Consider the following 16,571-nt stretch of genomic DNA (forward strand, 5'->3'; position numbering starts at 1 on the left):
TGCAGGATTGTTCAACTTCCAAATTAAGGTGGTGAAACAGTTTTGCATTTTTCACTACTTGTTTTGGTCAGAAGTAGTCTGTGGTGGGTGAGCATGAAGCTTGAAGTTATGTGTGTAAACTCTGTAATTCTGTAACTTTGGGTTTATTTCTATTTGCTAAGTGGTAGCTAGTGTCACTCCTTAAAACAGAAACAGCTGCTCAGAGCATGGCAGACAGAGGAAACAGTCAGGAATGGAAAGTAGGAATTAAGCATCATCATTATTAAACGTTGTTAGATGTAGGACCAGCTTTTATTAATATCCCTCCCATTGTCGCAGCGTAGCAGTGTAACACGGCATTACTCTTCTCTCAGAGCCTTGCAAGATGAGCATACTGAATTAATACATCCTACTTGCTTATGCAAAATGAGCATAGTCTTATGTGATCAAACTGGCATGAAAGAACAGTTGTGGTTTTGTGTCTAAAGCATAAGCTTAGCCTAAACTGTTAAAATAAACCATTTTTAAAATTTGATATTCAGGTAATATTTGCTTTGTAAATGTCATTCCTGTTTGCACTGGAATTATAGTGATCCTTATTAGATTTCTTGGACTAAATTGCTTTCCAATAACTTGGCTTATCCAAATACCTAAGCTGTATTGGATGGGAGTCCTCACAAACAAATGATGGATACTATTAATAATTAAGCTTCAATTTGGGGAGATATTTTATGGCATAAAAATGCTTCACAATCTGTGACTTTGACCCTTATATCTAAAAGAGATAAACACAAAACTGTCTTGTCTTTTTTATTTTTTTTATTTCGTTAAACACTGAAGGAGTTCTTGGAGAAAGTAAAACGTTTGCACCAAGTGCTAGGGTCTTTACTGAAAGGCCTTGAGAGTTCACCTGAATACAAATTTAAAGTTTTAGCCTAATGAATTGATGCAGATAAAAACACTGTCCACGGTACTTTGTTCCTTAAAATACTACCTGGCATCTGAATCTCAGCGTGGGAAGGGACTGTCTGTGCCTGGAGTCCTAACCTCACTTCTAGGGTTTATGTCATCTTGGGAGGTCATTTATTATCCCTGCCTCAGTTTATCCATCTGCAAAGAATGACCTAAAGTAGTTCTGGTCTCAGAGACGTGCTGTAGTTTGCAAGAAAGTAGAAACCTTCCAAAGAGAAAATGGTTTATGAAATACTGGAGTGATGACTGAATCCTGCAAACCCTTCCTTGTTTGAGCAGTCTCACCAATATCATCTAGCAGTTTGGACAGGTGTAGTTCAGATCCAAAATTTGGAATTTGAAACATGAGCTGGACACAGATAGGATTTTTTTTCAGTTATTTAATATTCCTTCTTATGTTTGCATCAGTTTATCCCATTTCAAACATTTTAAAAACTGTTATTAAACTAATTTTGAGAACATAAACATGGGGCTAGGAGATGGGTACAGCACTCTGATATAAATGTATCTCCCACTATGGTAATGCTGCTGAAGTCCCAGCCTGTTCAGTAGTGGGCAGCATCTTTTTTTTCCCCCCTTTAAGGAATATGTACTTTGTGAATGTTTTCTGTACTGCCTTTTAAATTCTCTTAAACTGTGTGATTGAAGAAAATGGAAGGATTTTGAAAAGCTCTGTCAGAGCTCCAGTTGCAGTGCATTTTAATTTAACTGCCTCCCTCTGCAAGACATCTCATACTTGGTAAGGTGTTTGCAGCAGGGGGGTATTTCATAAGCAGAGGGAAAGCAGACAGACAAGAATGCGAGCAGTAGTAAAAGTGCGTGAAAAGTGGATTGCTTCATTGTGTCTTCATGAGAGTCACCACTCAGTATCTCCTCCCACCAGACCTGCAAGAACTGTGAATTTCAGGGACCTTCATAGCCAAAGAAACTTGGAGTTCAGACTGTAAACAAGTCATTTTTACTGCAAGTCTGGTGAAAGCAAAATTAAATACAACAGTGCTGATTCCATGGGCGGTAACATATTTGTGTATACTGCTTTGATTGGCATTTAATCCAAATGTGTAGTGCAAGAAAGGAATTTATATACTTCTGGTGTAGTTAAATCTAAGGTAAGTTGATGCAAAATTAACATGCAGTGTCTTGTAAAATGCCCTGCAATACTTTTTAAAAGTGAGTGGGAAAGTGTTTGAGTTTTTTTTTTTCTTATTATTGACCATATCAGGCCAGATCCTGAGCAGAGCTCAGTGTCAGTGGCAACAACTCTGTTTCTAGCTGTTCTGGACATGGTCCTGTATATCAGGAATCAACTGGTAAATCATTGCGTGGTGTATTTCAGAAGGATAAGCTAATTTCCTACAGGTTATATTTTACTAGGTAATATCGTGTTACATAGACGTTTCCTTAACACTGAAAACTCTTCAGTTATGCTTCACACTTTAAAGGAAAAAAAGGTGGAAGACAAAATGTCATCCGATTTGTGCTGTGTTTCGTGTTCCTATGCCCCGTGGGAGGAAAAGCAAAGTCATAGAACAGACAAATAAATAAACGTGGTGTTGAAACTGGCATGACAGTTTCTGCTCTTGCACAACGGAACTGCAATCAATTTATTGTCTTCATTGGTCAAATGCCAGAATAACAGTATAATATTATACAAGAGCAGATTAATTAAAGTGTAATTAAAATGAAATAAATTAAATGATCATAAAAGTTTGTCATGGGAAAAATATGTGTTTAGAATTAATTAGTTTTCAAATAAAGTGATATTTTAATTGCTCAGAGTTACAGAATCCTTAATTGCAGACATATAATTCTGGACCCAAACACTACAGTTGCTGTAACAACTTGATATATTTCTTCTCTGTCAATTCTTTTTAATAGTTTGTTACTAAACAAGATTATTGCAGGAAATGTCTGCTAAAATATCTGGAAGATGTTTAATTAAGCCCACGCTATCTGAGGACATTATTAGCTCTTGGAACCGAAAGATTTGTAGCTGATGCTGCACTGTGCAGCACCCCTAATTAAGGAGGATGGGCAGGCAGAGCCCTGTGGCTGACAGATTGCTATGCATGGCTGAACGAGAGGCTACTCACAACAATCTTTTGATGGCCCTTGGCTTATCAATTTTCTGCTAGATTACAACAATTTATCAAGTGTACATACTTGTGTTCATTTTAGGTCTGGTGGTATAAATACTTTTTGCTGATACTCTGCGTTTTCATACTCTTCAGTTTTTCAAAGTCAAACATTCATTGTTGTCATCCTTCCCCCCTCCCCCCATTCATTTTGTGGAGGGTGTGTTGCAGATCTGAACTACTGTTGGCTATTATGCTTGCTTCCTTTCTCCAAACAAGGCTGTCTGCAGTTATATCATCACACTTTACCAAGGAATTAATGGTTTCAGAAAGTAAACCAGATGGGTGTCTTTCCCCTCATCTGCAAAATGAACCTGTTTATGACAGACCAGAATTTCATCTCTTTCGGCTGCGTTTCAATGCTGCATTTTAGATTCCCGTTATTAAAAGCTAGCACAATGACATGTGAGGCAGGGACTCATGTTTTCGGACCCCATATTTTTTGGCATAAACTTATCCATGTTATTTGGCTGTCTCCAAAATGTTTACTTCAGTAAGATTTGCAATGCCCAAACTGTTTAACTGTGTTTAAAAAGGTCAACCAGCTGATAGCTGAAGGCGAATGTGTCAGAATGAAAGAGGGGGGAAAAAATTATCAGCCCGACACAGTGGGAGTATTAGAATGATTAATGTTTATGTTAATTTATGGCTTTTACGTATTGATTAATAGCTTTTTTGTTTCAGTGACCAAAATGTGTAAGTGGCAATGAGATCCATATGCTAACCCAGTGTCTTTCAAATAATTACAATCATTCTTAGTTTTGTTCCCATGCTGAATCCATGTTTTCATATAGGAAATAATTACTGTACAGTGACTGTACAGGATTGCAGATGGAAGTATTTGAAAGTCAACCTCAAGACACAGGCCTGGGTCTGAGTATTCCTGGAGGTTACACACTGACATTTATATACATTTTTCTCGCACTTCTTTACTTAAAATGGTAATATAATGTGGTTCAGCTTCATTCATTTAGGGGATGCTTGGAGAAGAAATGGTGCTAACACAGTGAGGAGCCAGTAACTGAGAGGAAATCACTAAAAATGTGTTGCATTGCATAATGGTTATTAGTAATTTTCTTTTCTGCTCCCATAAGATTTCTTGGCGGATCACCAAACTGCTGATAGGCAATTTTGCTTGCTATCAGTCCCATGACTATTACAATTAAAATGTGGAAATTTCCATCATTCATGGTCTAAATGTCAGGAGAGAAGGTAATCTTGAGGAGCTCCTGGGAGAGGATGAGCTCCTAACTTCCCTTGAAGTCAATGGGAAATGGAGGTTCTCAGCACTTCTCAAAGTGAAACTTTTGAAGTGTTTTTCTGTGCAGGCAGTCACAGTTAGTCGTTAGAAATGATGTGGTGAGCATTTAGAATGAAGGCTGTGACAGCATTTAGTGTTCCAAACTTACAGAAGGAAGGACTCTTGTCAGTTATAATGCTGGCTGTATGGCAACAGGTCTGTGATATCAGGTGACTTTATAGCTCTTACAAATCATAGCATTCTCTGTTATTGGTGTGGCTCTAGCTAACCAGTTTTGCAAGCGAGTGAATTCTCCCTAGAAATCCATCTGCAGAATCTAGACACTCTACTTTCCAGTGCAAACACAAGCACACAAATGAATGCTTCCAACCCATTGTTCTGAGTTTGGTGTGGTGTTTTTTGGTGGTGTTGGTTTTGTGGGGTTTTTTTGTTTGTTAGGGGGGTTTTGCAGTCACATTTGAAGTAAAGTCTTCTTTGGTAGCTGTAGGTACGTAATAATATGAAAAACAACCTAGTTAAGAGAAAGCATTTGGTTATCCTTACTACTGAAAATTTGAGGGTGCCCTAGTAGTACATTTTACTGGTTAAATTAGAACTTTGGACTAATTCTAATTTCTGCTTGAAATCAATTTCTTGGTTTTAAAATTTTCTATGGATTTCTAATTTCCACTCCAAAACAAATTGAGGGGTTGGGGGCTTTTTGGTGTTCAATTTGTTCGTTGGGGGATTGTTTGTTTGTTTGTTGTGTTTGGGACTGTTGTTGGGTTTTGGTTTTGTTGGGTTGGGTTTTGGTTTTTTAATTAGCATCAAAGAAGCCATAGAAGTGTAATACAAGTTAGCTCCAGAGATAGCAAGGGAGTTTTAAACCAAGAGCTGTGGTGTTAGTTGACTGATGACTGAATTTTCATATATTCTGGGGCTCTGACCTTTGCAACTATTTGTGTAGCACTCCCACATCTCTTGATCTGTGCAGGCAATCGCTGTACAATCTTCTTTTGGTTTTACTTTCACTCATGCATGTTTCTGTCTGCACACAACAGACATACCATATATTTCAGGGGACTAAGAACATGAAAAGCAGGCTGCCTGGCTTGAAATTTTGGATCTTAACCTGTGTGGCTTCTCTCTGTTAGCTTGTTACAGGACACAAAAAGGTATTTCTTTGTACAGTCTGTTATTTTTCACCTTAGGTGCAAAGAGATTTTTCTGAGGACTGTCTCACAAGGTCCCTTTTCCATTGGCAGCTTTTCTGTTTCAGTGTGTTCTGCCTTTTTTTGATTTGTACATGCAAAATCTTAAAAGTTTGCTTAGACATTTGCCACAACATGTCTGAAGAATTGTTTACCAAACCATATACCTGCTTTCAGACCTTTTGTTGTCAATAACCTAGAAAAACTCTCTTTTGAACTCAGATGAGGTGAACTTTAACTGATCCAACTTGTACAGATCTGTCTGGCATCTTTTTTCATTATATAGAGAAATGTTTATCATTAAATGGGTTCCTGCAGCCCTAAACTCTTGCTCTCCATGTCCTAGAAGTGCCTTATGGCCAGGCAGGATTTTGCACCAACCAGGGATGTCTAAGATGTTCTCAAACCCCTCTGTGTTCTGGCACCATTCAGTGAGGTGAACTGGGTGCTGCTGAGAGCCTGGTGATCTCCCACTATGAAACACAGTTGTCTGCAGTGGTTTGCAGGCTGGAAATACAGGAATACTGTGTTTGAAAGGCTCATACTGCAGGGGCTGCCCAATGAATATTAATGCTGGAGATTGTAAGTGTATTGGAATACACAAAATTGTGTTGCATTGTTGATTTGAGGGAGTCCTTTACTTCCACTGACTCCTATTACAGCTGGTGACCCACTAGGGAAACACAACCGTGCACAGAGCGATGCTCTCAAACATGGCAGAGTATCACAGAGCTTTTGAATGAGCGCAGGTAGGCACAGAAGTACAGGCTGGGAAACGGCTTTTGCATGAATGACAAAGAAACAGCCTGGAAAGGGGGAAGAACCATTTATTCACATCTTTCTCAACTCATTCTTTGCTCTGAGTTTTCTGTTGGGAGGGTGGCACCTGGCAGACCAGGAGTTTTCAAAAAATAGCATGGATTTTATGTATCTGTTTGTGAGCACACCTGGATGCGTTGAATATTTTGCATTAGTAATTGTCTGCACACCTGCTGGTTTCAGTCCCAAATCAGTTTGCCAGACATGCCTAGAGAGATTTATTTCTCTTATACCTGAAAAAACTCTTTTACCACTGAGTTTTACTACTCCAAATAAGCCTAAAGAAAAACAAAGAGGAGGATTTTTTTCCTTGTCTTTGCTTCAGCCGTTGGTATCTCAAACTGAACTGCGGAGTCTGTAGCGGGAGGAGGGCAGTTGGATGATATTTTAATAGCAATTTGTTTTTGCTTCAATGTGTGATAGAAATACAAGTGACAGGAGTGGGAACAGGAGAGTTTCTGAATTCTGCTGGAATTTTTCCTGTGGGAATCTGTTAATGTTTTTAATTCTCTGAGAGGTTTTTCTAAGGTAATCCTTTTGACATCTACATATTTTAAATTACTCTCATTAAATAAAAGCTTAACTTTTTTATATCAAATGCTGAAGTGATGATACCAAAATACCACTGCACACACATTCAAATGGTTTGAAGATTATTCTAATTGCAACCTGAACAAAGTAAGTTTTGTGAGGGATGTTAATAGTGAACTGTTCTTTAAAGTAACGTCACTTTGAAGGAAATTCAATTGTTCTGGCATTTAGTAGAAGCAATTTTTTAGGCAAAGCCCTTTCTAGTGCCTAATATGTGGTGTTTAGCTGTTTGCTAATTGCAACACTAATTTGCACAACTAGGTTTCCCACTCCTTGCTCCATGCAGGAGCCCAAGGGTTTGCAGTGCACCTTGTGAGAAGCACTTCCAGTTGTCTGTGTCATATGGGAGTGTAGCTCAGCCTCTGAAGGAGGATGCTGTTACCAGCAGAGGGAAGGCTGGAAGAAATAAACAGTGGAACATCTTTTTGAAAACCAAGATGGTGAAGTATTGCATCTCTTACTGGTAATGCCCCCTTGCAAGCAAGCAATGCCATCAGCAAAAGGACTTATATCTTTTCAGGAGGCAGAAGTCCTAGTATGAGGATATCTGAGGGACAAACATATTGTCTAGCCCCAAGATGCTTTAAATGAACTTCTGCAGGTTGCACTTTGCTTGTTCAAGCCCTTAAGCCAGATTTTGCTCTCAGACCAGCCTAAATACTAAGGAAATTAATTTAATTAAGTATGGTGTAGATGTCCCTAGTTAACAAGAACAGATTGGTCTCCCTGAGGCTAGATGGAGTTAACAAGAAAATAAATGTTGTGTTAATTAGAGAACTCACTTTCAGACACATGGGGTGAAACTATAAAAAGTCCTAGAGATTTAGGATTGAAAGTTCAGACAAACATGAGTCTTAGGCTTCTAAATCACTTGGGCATTTGTGTAGTGTTTACTCAGGAGCTTCAGCCACCGCACAGTCACTGTGCTTAGATGTTTGTAGCTGCCTGTTTAGCAAAGTAGGATACAGCCAGTGTCTGTCAGCAACAGTATGCTTTACTCACAGTGTGTGAGTAAAGCAGAGATACCGAGCTACCTGGTGAGTGGAATGTTATGTGTCTTTTTTTCTGAGGAAGCAGGAACAGGTGAATGCTTGCTTAGAATCTGTGCACTAAATTCTCAACCTTTTGTGACCTCATAGGACTTTCTGTTGATTTAGATACCTAGGAACTTTTAATTACGTTTTGGTCTTAAGTGACTTGTCCAAGTCCATGGATGGAGAAGACAGCACAGATGCAATTTTGTAGTTCAGCACTTGTTGGAAGAAAAATGAGATGCTTATACTTCCACACTGCCATTCATCTGCTGAGTCGTGATAGGAAGTAATAAGGAGTCTTCTCATACACCAAATCAAAACCAACAGATTCATGTATTAGATCAGCAAACAAGCAAGCAAAGGACCAGGCTCCAAGGAGCAAAAAGTCACTTCATTTGCTTACAGCCTGAGAGTGTGTTTTCAGTTGTCGTCTTTTTTCTTCTTCTTTGCTGTAGCCAGTCTGAGGATTTTTCTGAAATACTGTCCTTGTAAAGACATGCACCAGAGCATCTGTTTCGTGCCAGGTAAAACCCTTCCCACAGCCACGCACACACTTGCTGTCTGTCAGCAAAAACTTCTGTCTCAGTAATTAGAAAAATGCTATTAAAAACCTGCCTTGTAATCCCAGATAGCCTCTGGCTTGACTCAGTTCTATTTTGTCTTCCTTACTCAGTGCAGTAACCCAGCATTGTTCCACTGTGAAGAGGGACCCTGCTCCCCTGACAAGCCACACAGCTACTATTTTATTTATATGATTCTACAAAGTGTCATTTTGAGGACAACAGCATACAGCTGTGGTGTCCCAATGAGGTGACCTCTAGAGACAAACCCCTTAGTCTAACAGGTTTGTAACACAGGTGAAGCATGTTACAGGCAGGCAGGATCTCGGGGAGCTGGATCTCAGCATGGGGGCGAACCTGTACATCGTGTAATCACCTGAAAATTTACTCCAGCCTGTCATAAGTCTGGATAGTCAGACAACATCATAAAACAAATGAGTCAGGGCACTAAAACGTGGAGGTTAGCCACTGAGCTCATTATTTTCATACCTAATTACACAGTGCTATTGAGGGAGAACTGCACATTATGCTGAAGAATCCTATTTCATCACTAGTCCTAAAAGATAATTGTGTTTAATTGGGACCCATAGATTCCATAGCGATTACTGATCTATAAAGAAGGCAGAGCTGCAAATGAGGTGCAACAGCAAGTGCATCCATGAGACACCACTCAAAAGCTGACACTGAGGTGAGATGGCAATTGCAGGTGTAGCTGGTTTAATTTGCTGTGTAACTCTAGTGCTCTGTTCCCATTCTCTGTAATTCCTCTGCTGTGAACCAAAGGGCAAAAAACCACCTGCTGAGCTTGCTGCACTGAATTTACAACACTGTCTGCTCTGAGGTAATACATGCTTGGAGAGCTGACCTCTGCAGAGGCAAGACCTGTCCTTTTCTGTGGGAGGCCAGGTCAGAAAGGAAGAATCAGAAATACAAGTGTGGTTGGTAATGTCACAGATAAAGCAGTAAAATATTTATTGCAGTGCATGTTAGAATCTATTTGCCAATGATCTGCACCTACAGTTGAAGTCTGGGGGGAGTCAGTCACAGCAGGTCAGAACACAGAAGAGTCAACTTTGTCCTTTGGTGCTTGTGCAGAGCTGCCTGCAGAGGTGTTAATGTGGAGGGAAATACTTGGTGAAGGAGCAGCTCAGCAAGAGAGTGCCTGAGCAGGTCACACACTGTCACACTTCCCATGTTCAACAGCACCTGGTTTGCCAAACACTTGTCCTGCTCTTTGCTGACTCAGACCACATGTGAACCAATAGCATCAAGCATCTGTCCCTCTCTATTGATCCTTTGGGAAGTACAGCTTGTAGCACAGCAGTCACTGAGTTAGTGTGAAATCCTGCAGTTCTGTTTTGTAAAGTAACTGTGCTTGGAACCAAAAACTCAAGCACTTGGGAGTAATAAGATTGTTGTGTAAAAATTGTCTTCACTCACCTGAAATTCTTTTTGGTTGGCATGTTCCCAGCAATGATTTGACTGTGAGTGGAAAGCACAGAAGTAGTATTTTATGGGGAGGAAGGGGAAAGACTTGCCAAGGGGCTAAGTGGAATGATAAATTGCTTGCCCACTGAAATTATGGGTATCCAGTTTCTTGTGTTTTACAGCTTTTTGATTTTGCAGCAGGGAAAAGAGCTGAACAATTTGGTATTTACAAGTGCACAAGAGGTGTGTACACATGGCCAGCTCCACACGTACCTTGCTTAAAAGGAGTGCAGCAAATAGCAGATTCGATGGCTGCTTGATCAGCCAGTGCTAGGAGGAAATACGCCACACTGGCCAAGAGAAATAACATCCAGTAATCAGAATTCAAAGGAGAAAGTGACTAGGAAAAGTAAATGTATTTAAAGCTGTAATTTCACCTTAGGCTGCCTTACCATCTGTGATGCCTGTGCCTTCTCACTCCCTAGTTCATTGCTGGTATGGCTCTGCCACCTCCAGACCCACAGTTTGTGCTCAGAGGCACCAGTGCTGCAGTCCACGCGCTGCACTTTTCCTGTGGAGACCAAGAACCTGATGTTCCCATTCTTTTCTCTGGGTAAGTAAACCAGGATTTCTGGCTGAGCTGGGCATCGTGGGGGCATGTAAAACAAAGCATATTATTTAGCTAAATGATCAGTCAATGAAGTGCATGGTTGGTGAAGGGGGGCTGGGGAGGGGAATGTGCATACAGCTTCAGTTTGCAAAAAAAAAAAGGCAAGTACCAGGCTGTCCTATCAGATTTTCTGCAGTGGCCACACTAAAAGCATCTGTTCTTACTGCCAGGTCTGAGAGTGGTCTTATCCATGTCTGGAACCTGAAAACACGCAGAGTGGACACAGCACTAGATGGCCACGGAAGAAACTCTGTCTACTGTGTGGAGACGATGGGTAGTAAAGACAAACTGCTCAGGTTAGCAAAGCAGGCAAATACTGGGAGATGACTCTTGTTTCTGTGATTTCTGGAGTTAAAAATCCCAAACAAACAAACAAAAAGGAATCACTTATTTCTGGAGTCACTGAAAGTCTATTCAAAATTATGGAAATGTACAGAAATACAGAAAAAGTGTAGAACAAAAAGTGGGAAGAATGATGCAATTAATGTCTTTATGATACATAGTTGAGGACATCACAAAAGCTTGAGGTCCACAGTGTCTTAGTACTGCACTGAAATCAGGTGAGGTCTTCAGACACAGGAATTAAATCAGATTGAAAGCTGACAAATGTTTCATAACTGGTTTTCAGGGAAGATCAAAACTGATACAAAAGTTTATAAATAGGAGGAGAAAAGGCAAGGAAGGAAGTGAAGAATCGGAAGTGGAGAACGGAAGACCAAAAATGAGCAAGAATGGGAGTTGCAGCCTTTGCTGTGTTACAGAATATCTTCTGGTCTTGCTTTGCAAGGGAAGGAATATTTGTGTACTTTGGATTAGACAGGTGATCTAGTGTGGATGCCAAAGTGTCTGTATGACTAGGAGCTGTTCTGACATGTTTATCTGGAGAAGACATCTCTTCTAATATACAGTGGAACTCATTAGCATTTATATTTGTTATCTGCTTAAGTACAATTATCAACGCTTTCCCCCATAAAATACTGAGTGAGCATGTTTTTTCCATACCTCTATTTTTGCTGTGCATTTATAAGTTCACACAGCTGTGCCATTTTAGGACAGCAGTTACCTGTATTTTTTGTTTCTCTGCTCAAAAGTTAAATCCCAGCAGTTTCTTGCAGTACCGCATTGTATGCCTGGCACTAGAAATGTTTTGACAGTTTGTCACTCAGCTGAGCAGCAGGTGGGAGTTTCTGTATTGGTGCTGAAGAAGTCCCAACAGTTTGTAGATATGTATCTACCTCTGGTGTGGTTTCATACTTCCATCAGGTGATACTGCTAATTAAAATAAGAATTGGATGAGAGATTGTGATGACTCCTTGCCCCATGTGATAACATGAGGACACATAACCCTGTAGTTTGTGGACTGGTGGAGTTTTGTTGTAGAGGCAGTGGGATCACAGGATTACGCAGCAGTTAATGCTGTGCTCTTTTTCTGCCCCCCTTGGTCTTGCTGTTTGACTTCTGTGGGACAGAGACACGTGCAGAGGGTTCTCTGCCTGAGCTGCACCGGTACATGTGTGCTGCAGCCATTGATTCTCTGGGTGTGGGTGTTTTAACCACAGCTTTTCATGGTTTAATTCCTGCTACATGCTGCACTGCCAATGCCTCTCCTGTTGTGTGTCCCCACATACACGGCTGTAATGGTCTCCTGTGCCCTCTGTGAGGCAGTGGACCACTGGAGAACTTTGTATTTATCTTTGATGCAGTCTTTGTTGTCTTGCTATTTGTCTTTCAGCTGACAAACTGCCTGACATTTCTATTTCATTACTAAGGTGAAAGAGTGTTAAATGTGTTACTCTCGGCATACTCTTGTTTCTTTTTAAATTAGATCTAATCAATGGCAAAATGCAAGTATTCTTATTGCAAATATGCTCAGATACTCCTGAGACCTCATAACTGTGCACGCACAGGCACACAGTTTGTTTGATAAGGCTCTTCACAAAGAACCGTGATGAACTGTGACTGCAGTGTACCTGACTCTCAGGTCCTCCCTCCTCCTAGTAACTTTTGAACCTATTGGCCAGTTCTGTAGTTAGTAGAAGGGTGGTGGTCTCAGTGATGCTATCTCCTGACACATTTCCTGAAAGACCCAATTGATGCCCCAACAGAAGCTGGCACTAAGCTCCCTTGGTTCTTCACTGCATGTTAAGGACCCAGCTTTGAAAGCCTAAGCTGCAGGAAGCCTGGCTTGCTCAGCTGGACTTGCTTAGCCTGACTTGCTCATGGACAACTTGTTTTTCTGTGACAGTCAGGGTCGTGACCAGAGGATCTGCTTGTGGGATTTAGCAGAGGGGCGGACGTCGGTGCTGGATTCTGTCTTCACAGAGAATGTGGGATTCTGCAGGTGCTCTCTGTTAAAGATGGCACAGGGACGCTGGCTAATGGCCATGGCCTCCAAAGCCCTGGCGGAGGTAGGAAGTTTCTTGTTCTGGTGCTTGGGAGATTGTTTTGGTTTTGAAAGGAGATCAGAAGGGTAAACATCATTGCACTCAAAATGCTCAAGAGGTGGCAGCACAACTAATAACAAGGATAGCACCCCAAATTTGTCTGACATTTAAGTACTTGCAGCTGATGATTGTCTGTTATGTGCAGGGGTTTTGAAATCTCTTCTGGTGCTGCTGAATACTGTTAAGGGGCACAAGAGTCCTTCTGGGGTCAGAAAGTCTGTCATCAGCTGGAGGTACTCATCCTCCATCTCAAGCGGAAAGTCATGTTTGGTGAGAGAAGGGGAGGTGCAGGTGATTTGTAATGCAGTACATGGTCTTCCACCTCAGGCTAATTCTTTAGCTGGTACTTTGGCTGGAAATAGTTGAATGACTATTGGTAGCTAGAGGTTTGCTCAGTGTAAGGTAATTGTAGGGTCTGTTTCAGTTGCTACTGGGTAAGTCCACACCTAATACCCATTATCACAGCAATCACTGACTGACAGCTTTGTTGTCTGCTTTGCTGAAATCCTACTTTTCTTCCCTTTGAAGGACTATATGAGGACATCACACAAAAAATAATTTAGAATACTTGACATAAAAATACCAGAAACATGGGGGGAAAAAAGAAGTGACAGAAATATGGAAAGAAATATTGTAGCTAATTGCAAGCTGTTCCTGGCCATAAAAGGTCGTAGGCTCTCTGGACTGCAGGATGTGTATCTTGAAATGGAAAGTTGCGTGTTTGATATACAAAGCACCAAGTGAGCACGGTACCTGCATTGCACAGCAATGTGAATGTTTTCCTATTTACAAGTCAAGTACATGTTTAAGTACTTTGTTGGCTCACAGCCAGAACATTCAGCCTTTTGCAGAACTGAACACACCTGTAGACACAACCACTGCACCAGCAAATACAACCACTCTAAGCGCCGTACCTTGTTGCGGTCAGTGAACTCTCTCCATTCTACAGCAGTGCTCAAGAACACTGAAGTTAAACAGAACTGACAAGTGCATTCTTGTGTCAGCTGGAGAAGAGTTTTTGTGTCAGGCAGGGAACACACACACGCTGTAGTAAAGAAGAATTAAATAATCATCTGGTCCAAAGAACAGACATTTACTCCAGTGTCTCTTACAACTCTGTTGTATTTTCATTTGTCGCCCGGGCCCTGCAAAGCGATAACAGTTTGCTGTCTCCTGAGGTAAGAATTCCATGCTGTGTAAGAACCTCTACATTACAGCTGGGTCAGGTTTCGATACATTCCCATAAGCTCCCATAATATATGGTGCTTCCAGATAGGCAGCACTGTGTGAGACACAGTACATTTGCAGCTTATGATTAAAATTAAGACTTAATAAGTGTTTATGCTTGGCTAGTGCCCAAAAAAAGAGTAATTCTGTCTTAAAACAGGTTCAGTCCATAAATAATGAGATCTGAACAGGCATTTATTTGTTCATGATTGCATTTAAATCACCAATTATGAGTTACATGCACTCTTCTTGCCAATTTGCCAGAAACATGTTAAAAGCTTTATTAATGTGAAAAAGAAAAAGGGTGTGTTTCCTTGTGGCCAGTTTTAGCCACCCAGGAACACTATTAACCTCAGGCAAAGGCAAATCTTTCTCCTATTAAGCAAAACCAATATAAACACAGAACTTCAAGTTTTAGGTTACAGTTGTCAAAGTACATGAAATAGTATTTATTGCTGAGGCTCAGCTGCCTCTAATGCAGGCAGTCTCTGCAATTGTCAATCTAGCAAAAGCAGCTCATGCCTCCTTGCCTTCTGCAAAAAGCTTTAATCATCTCTGTGGTTTTCTTTGTCCTTTGCAAGCTCAGCTGTAGCCCTTGTACCAGTTTGTTGGGTTTTCATCAAGGTAAAGCAAGGGAGATTTGGGTTTTTCCCTTTCAACCTACAGAAGAGTCTTTACCGCAGTGCGCTTACCCCTCCTCATTCTGTAAAAGGTGCAGTTTTGGAGAGCTCGTGATGAAAGACAGAAGATGAGAGCAGGTCACCTTCACAGTTTTAGCACATTTCCTGCAACAGTTAAGTTGGTCATTATGTCAATAGCAAGGAAGTTGCCAAGAGAAAAGCATCATTTGTTGAGATTGTAGCTCCAAGGAACCAGAATTCCCAGAAGCTCAAACTCTGATCTGTTCCTAGGTTTGGTTATGTACTGGCTGGCTCTGTGCTATAGTCTCCATTCCTCCAATCTGGAGAGTAGTTTCCTGCTCCATTGCTAAGTGGCTTTGGAAAGTGTTCTGTATATTGTGTTCAGCACAGCGTCAGCTCGCAGTCCTGGAGCGCAGCTGTCTGTTGGCAGGCTAGCTGACAACCTCTAGAAATAGGAAGATGTTCTGGCAAGCTTTGAACTAAAGGTATGGGATTGGAAAGCCATCGCAGCTGCTGTGGTCTTGATTGATAGCTCCCAGAGGAGCCATATTTGTGTAATAGCTCACCTCAGATGCTTAAGGAAATTCGCATGACTGGGGCTGTCCAACAGCGCTGCTAGGCTCTCACACATTCTGAAATAGCCTGGGATGACTGGTGGTGCTGGAGTTATCAAATGGCTGAAGCCCTTTACTTTTACAGGATGGTGCAGACCATTCTTTAATCAAAATAAAAGATCACCTGTGCTGGTTTGGGCTGGGGTGGAGTTAACTTTCTTCACAGTAGCCAGTATGGAACTGTGGTTTGGGTTTGTGCTGGAAACGGTGTCAGTGACACAGGGATGTTCCCGTTGCAGCTGAGCGGTGCTTACACAGAGGCAAGGCCTTTTCTGCTCCACACCCCACCAGTGAGTAGGCAGGGGATGTCCAAATAGTTGGGAGGGGACACAGCTGGCACAGCTGACCCCAGCTGATCCCAGACAGTATAGAATCACAGAATCATTTAGGCTGGAAAAGACCTTTAAGATTGTCTTACAAATCTGAGGTAAGAAGGAAAGGGAGATGTTCAGAGTGGTGGTGTTTGTCTTCCCAAGTTTTGCATGATGCAGCCTGGCTTTACTGGAGATGGCTGAACACCTGCTGGCCAATGGGAAGTGGTGAATGAATCCCTTGCTTGCTGCAGTCCACAGCTTTTGCCTTGCCCATTGAACTGTCTTTGTCTCAACCCATGAGTTTCCTTACTTTACCCTTCTCATTATCTCCCCCATCCCACTGCAGGGAAGCAACTGGGTGGTGCTTAGCTGCTGGCTGGGGTCAAACCATGGCATCACCTTAATGTTTAAGAATGCATCTGAGAAACAACAATGTTCCTGGCATCAAGTTTTTCATACCTAAGAACTTGTTTCTCCATAGTTCCAGGCTCGAGAATCAGCCCAGAGTGAGGCATTTCTGTGTCACTTGAAGGGACTCAAAACCTTCCAGCACCAAACCACAAAGACAGACTCCCCTGATCTTGCCTGCCATCACCCTAAGGTGGAAAATGAGCTACTTCCTTAGCAGAGGAAGGACTTGCCCAATGCTAAATAATAATAATCAGGTCCATAATTTACTGCAGTGCAAGCAA

At 41.4% G+C, this 16,571-nt stretch overlaps 1 protein-coding gene across 1 annotated transcript in view; it reads left to right on the top strand.

Annotated features, from left to right (window-relative positions):
* GNB1L (G protein subunit beta 1 like) overlaps positions 1-16,571 on the top strand; it is a 42,846-nt gene that overhangs the window by 14,168 nt on the left and 12,107 nt on the right. Inside the window, exons 2-4 of the mRNA XM_009911000.2 lie at positions 10,455-10,582; positions 10,810-10,935; positions 12,885-13,047. Of these exons, the coding sequence (XP_009909302.1) occupies positions 10,467-10,582; positions 10,810-10,935; positions 12,885-13,047 (405 nt within the window). The 5' untranslated portion in view covers positions 10,455-10,466. The remainder of the gene's footprint in view (positions 1-10,454; positions 10,583-10,809; positions 10,936-12,884; positions 13,048-16,571) is intronic.

Source organism: Dryobates pubescens, chromosome 25, assembly GCF_014839835.1.
Source record: "Dryobates pubescens isolate bDryPub1 chromosome 25, bDryPub1.pri, whole genome shotgun sequence".
NCBI lineage: Eukaryota > Metazoa > Chordata > Aves > Piciformes > Picidae > Dryobates > Dryobates pubescens.